Source organism: Phaethon lepturus, unplaced genomic scaffold (genome assembly GCF_000687285.1).
Source record: "Phaethon lepturus isolate BGI_N335 unplaced genomic scaffold, ASM68728v1 scaffold8154, whole genome shotgun sequence".
Lineage (NCBI taxonomy): Eukaryota > Metazoa > Chordata > Aves > Phaethontiformes > Phaethontidae > Phaethon > Phaethon lepturus.
In genome coordinates, this window is record NW_010536897.1 from 56521 (window position 1) to 62013 (window position 5493).

The 5493-nt window shown below is 41.3% G+C and overlaps 1 protein-coding gene across 1 annotated transcript in view; it reads right to left on the reverse strand.

Annotated features, from left to right (window-relative positions):
* The window catches only part of PRKAR2A (protein kinase, cAMP-dependent, regulatory, type II, alpha), a 53146-nt gene extending 50930 nt beyond the window's left edge, over nucleotides 1-2216 (reverse strand). Inside the window, exon 1 of the mRNA XM_010286302.1 lies at nucleotides 2138-2216. Within this exon, the coding sequence (XP_010284604.1) occupies nucleotides 2138-2216 (79 nt within the window). The remainder of the gene's footprint in view (nucleotides 1-2137) is intronic.
* Nucleotides 2217-5493: the final 3277 nt, after the last annotated feature.

The window sequence follows — 5493 nt, forward strand, 5'->3', positions numbered from 1 at the left end:
CATCTGTGCCCCTGCAGCCATGGAGCTCCACGCTGGGGCAGTTCTCCACCTGCAGCCCAGGGAGGACCCCACACCAGAGCAGGGGGATGCGCAGAGGAGGCTGTGACCCTGTGGGAAGCCTGTGCTGGAACAGGCTCTCAGCAGGACCTGTGGATCCATGGAGAGAGGAGCCCAGGCTGGAGCAGGTTTGCTGGCAGGACTTGCGACCCCGTGGGGGTCCCACACAGGAGCAGTCTGTTCCTGAAGGACTGGACCCTATGGAAAGGACCCACGTTGGAGCAGTTCGTGGAGGACTGTCTCCTGCTCCCCCTCAGGAGGAAGGAGTGGCAGAGACAACATGTGATGAACTGACTACAACCTCCATTCCCTGTGCCACTGCGCCGCTGGGAGGGGAGGAGGTAGGGAATTCAGGAGTGAAGTTGAGCCCGGGAAGAAGCGGGGGGGATGGTGTGTGTTTTAAGGTCTAGTTTTTATTTCCCATTATCTTACTGTGATTTGATTGGTCATAAATCAAATTAATTTCCCCAAGTCGAGTCCGTTTTGCCCTGACGGTAATTGGTGACTGATCTCCCCTGTCTTTATCTCGACCCACAAGCCTTTTCTTGTATTTTCTCTCCCCCACCCAGCTGAGGAGGGGACTGACAGAGCGGCTTTGGTGGGCACCTGGCATGTAGCCAGGGTCAACTCACTACAAGTGCCCTTCTCTGATAGACTAATTGGCTTAACGGATACTGCTTATCTTCACTACGGCTTCAAACACAAATAAGTGACTTACACAGAAACAGAAGACGCAATTGTTTGTGCTCAGGGCACACGTACATGGTCAGTCTCAAGCCTGTACTTGCGCATCCACCACCATTTTAGAAGACATGACGCTGGGAGGGCAACAAAGAAAAAAAAAATTGGAGGATCAGATCAAGGTTTCAGTCCCAAACCTGAGCACACAACCAGCTGATCAATGACCACCAACTGTCACAGCACTTCCAGTCTGTTTCAGTGCAAAGGAAAAAAGGGTTGGTCTTAGCTCTTTCATCAGTGATATATAGCTGGTCTCCTCAAGTTTGCACTAGAACAGAAAGGAAGAATTAACGTGGGCAGTTATGGATGAGATGCAGTATAAGAAGCTTTTCCTTTTTCCTCTTAGCTATTTACAGTCTCGGATAAAACAGATTGGACTCGCTCTCACAGTCAGGTACTGTATCTCATGTGACAGACAGTAAGAAACAACTATAACTGAACTAGTTCTACAAAAGAGCAATTTAGAAGAAAAATATGGAACAGAAGATTTGAAGCTCAGCAGAAACAACCACCAACGGTGACAGGGCATGGTGTTTTATATGACCGGCACGGATGTTACACAGCTATGGTACACACTTGCCAGGTGAACCCAAGCTCAGGATTGCGTAATTATAGGTACATAGGTAGGATTTAAGAACAGCATCCTACAGCTAAAACAGGAGGCACATAGAAGCCCATAGTTCTTTGGCTGGATCACTTCTACTGTCATTACCAATTCCTACTGTCATTACTGATTTGGATGATGAAACATAGCATGTTTTTACATAAGACAATATAAACAATGGAATGGGTTGTGCTGTCATCTGATTTGATCTGTATAAAAGAGCAAGAGGAATTTCAATTAGAAACACCAGCATCAAGCGTCACTTCAAGCTGATTCAGAGCCTAATGTCACACATCCACATTTAAATCAGGGCATAAGTACACTTGTATATGCTAGGCAAGACACGCTAGTTTCATGGTATCCTGGGCTGCCGTAGGAACAAGTTCAGAGAGGTGGTCCTCCCCTTCTACTCAGACCTGGTAAGGCCACACCTGGAGGAGTACTGTGTACAGTTCCAGGCTCCCCAGTACAAGAGACATGGACATACTGGAGAAAGTCCAGCAAAGGGCCACAAAGATGATGAAGGGACTGGAACATACAGGCAGAAAGAGCTGGGACTGTTAGCCTAGAGAAGATAAAGCTCATGGGAGCTCTTACACTACCTGAAAGGGAGGGTGCAAATATGATGGAGCCAGGCTATTTTCAGTGATGCCCAGTGACAGGACAAGAGTCAGTGGGCACAAACTGAAACACAGGAGGGTCCATCTGAACATCAGGAAACACTTTTTTTTTTACCGTGAGGATGACCAAGCACTGGCACAGGATGCCCAGAGAAGTTCTGAAGTCTCCACCCTTCAGGATACTTAAAAGCCATCTCGACATGGTCCTGGGCAACCACTCTAGGCAGACATACTCAATCAGGGGGGTTGGACAAGATGACCCCCAGAGGTCCCTTCCAACCTCAACCATTCTGTAATTCCATAAAGATACTCTAACAGCTCATTAAAACTCACACTTTCTTCCAGTTTAAGTTCCAATGGCAAGAAGACAAATAGAAATAATGCATCTACCTGCAAATGAAGTTTAAGGGACCCTCTAGTTTCAGACATCCTTTTTCCAAGTCTATAATTTTTGACAGAGCCACTGCATAGGTTTGGGCCTGTTGGGTTTTAATTTGTTTGGCTGTTTTTTAAAGAGGGAAGTGGAGAAAGGAAGGAAGAGAAGAGGCTAAGGAACAGCCTGGGCTTCTACAATTTCTTACTAGGGCACATTCTCCATACTTACAAACTGAGCACTTTCTTGCGCATTGTAAAAGATTTTCAGTGATGACCCTACTGCAACATACTAAGCAAGTTCTTATTCCACTAATGTTATATAAAAGCCAATGAGCATCCACATCCTGGACAAACCTCAACATATGTATCAGCCCTCTTAGCCAGTGTCACAAAAGGCATTATCAGTTGATTACCTAACAATAACATCTGCATCCTCCCACATATCACTGTTTTCTAGGACTTAGCACTCTATCCTGTAAACATAACCACCACTGAAGACTCACTCTTGCCTGAACAGTTTGTGAATGACCTTTCCACAAACCAGTCTTTCTCAAAAGATCACCAATTTAAAGAGCTGGCTCAATGCTTTTTGAAGTCTGATTTTGACAAGTTTTTTTATTAGATGCTTAAAAAAGACCGAAGATGTGTTGTTGATTTGTGAAATTTAAAAAGTGTATTCAAAGAACTAGTGTCCCCATATGTGATGCATTCAAAAAAATACATTTGGAGATAAAAAACGTATCATGCGTCATATCACTTTTTTTAATAACGAAAGCCAGAAAACTTTGGTCAGTTGTTTATAAAAAGTTCTAGATATACTTGCAACTGAAGTTATTGGTTTTCCAGTTTAAAAAAAAAAAGCAAAACAAAAACAAACACAAAAGCCCCACAGCAACCCACAAGTTGTGTCCTATATACAGATTTATCTACAGTAGTGATAGGAGAGGTGCACAGGATTTACAGGATTTTACCCTGTAGTGGTAGCTTCAGAATCGTAGTGCTGGACACCAGGTTTTCTGCTTTGCTGCCCTTCATCTCTAGGGTGCAGGATCCTCTGTATGAGCACAACTGACTTGTTAATTCTCGTCTGGTGCTTTACTGGGGAGACAACATAACATGAATCGCACACAGCCCTTCCATACCACTGCAGCAGGTAGCACAGCCTCAGCTCTGAGGGAGGACGACAGCCAGCAGACTGAGAGGTGGCACAAAGTGATGAGATCGGAGGTACAGAAGAGAATCGTGGATTCTGCAGAAAGGTTACTAAAACCTCTAACAATTCTGTGATTCTACATGTATACAACATGAAGTACTATTTCATTAGCAGTACATTTATATTCATCAGTAATTCACAAGTGAATTTTGTTCCATTCAGATATATTTTGGTAACAGTTTCTTTTAGTAAACAAGGTATAAATAAATTTGAGTAGATTCCAAATATGTATGCTTTAAAATTTAGAAAAGTTAAAATTTCTTATCGGACCAATCTTCAGGTTGTGATACACAACAAAATTATGAGCAAAAATAACCTGTCCCACATCTCAAAATAATGAATTTTATAGCTTTTCTTCCTTCAGATTTATGCTTCTAACATTATTGTCAACATTCAGCAAAGTTTACTTTAAAACCTATAGCTGTAAAAAGAATAATCTCTGCATAAAAAAGTATTTTGACAGACACACACACATTTGCAGTAATTTCATTCTGTGGGGAAAGAGGAAGGGTGAAGACAGACAGATTTGTCCTGTTTCCTAAGAAGGGATAATAGTAAAAAAAAAAAAAAAAATCAGTGTGTGTGCTCCCCAGACAGGAGAAAAATCCTCTTTTATGCTCATGAGCATTTGAAGCCCCTGCAAGAGGGCACAAGTTAGCATTCATCCTAACATAAATATGCCAGTAACAATAAAAAGAAATTCCCTGACCAAAGTGAGCAGCAGCAGGTGGCAAGCACTACATGGTTCGGCTTCCAGATGAACTGATTTTTAGTAGCAGAACTGTTAGTATAAAGCTTCCCACAGTCACTGTTACATATTACTTCAAAACAAATGGTACATGCTGCAAATATTTTAGCTAGGAGAAGTTAAGTGTCTGCATGTAAAAGCTACGAAAAGTTAAAAAAAAAAAAACAAACACCAAACCACTAGCAAAGACGATACCCATCATACAAAGTTATATTGTTTCCCAGTGTTATGAAAACAAGATACAAGGTACAATACCTAATTAAATGTTTTCAGCAGCAAGAAATTATAAACTACTTCACAAGGATATACAAGTTGCTCATACAGAATACAAGAGAAACTGAAGCCCAGTTTATGGCTGTTTATGATGAAGTTACACAATCTCAAGATTAGAATTAAAATCATTACACAAATTACATCCAGTAATGTTTAATTTCTATACCTTTGAGAAACTGGAGTATTTAAGCATCACCACTCCGAAAAGTATTAAGTTTTAGCAGTTTAGAACAAGAATACTTGTGGAGTCTTCCACCAACCTTCCCCAAAGGTGTCAGAGACAGAAGACTGAATGTTAATGTATTTTAATGAGCCATCTTTCAGAACTTATCCCTGAGAAAGCTCCGAGTGTTACAAATATTCATGAATTTTAATCAGAAACATTGATAACATTAAATGTTAAAAAAAACTGTTTCAGAACAATTACTTTCAAAAAAAAAGAGAAAATTCCATCATCTTTGAATTTTCATTCCAGTGCTGTCCATGAGACATATTTCCTAGAGATACTCTCCATATCCACGACAACCTGAGACAGACCAGTTCCTTGCACTACAGCATGTCCTTGAGGAAGCAATTCTTCCTGAATGAGGATTAGCACAAGTGTTGCCACAGAAATGGCAGTGTTTACTGGAGCCCCAATCAGAAAAAAACCCACACAAATATTTGTATTTTCCTTTTCTTAAAATCTCTTCCATGGAATACAGCTTTCTCAATAGGAAGCAGAAAACAATATGCTATCCCAGGGGAGGAAGAGACAAAATGGAAATGAAGGGCCATTGTCACATCCTGCTTTGTAAACGTCTGTCAATATGCAAGCACCAAGAACAAGGAACTTGGCACTACCATTTATTCAAAAATACAT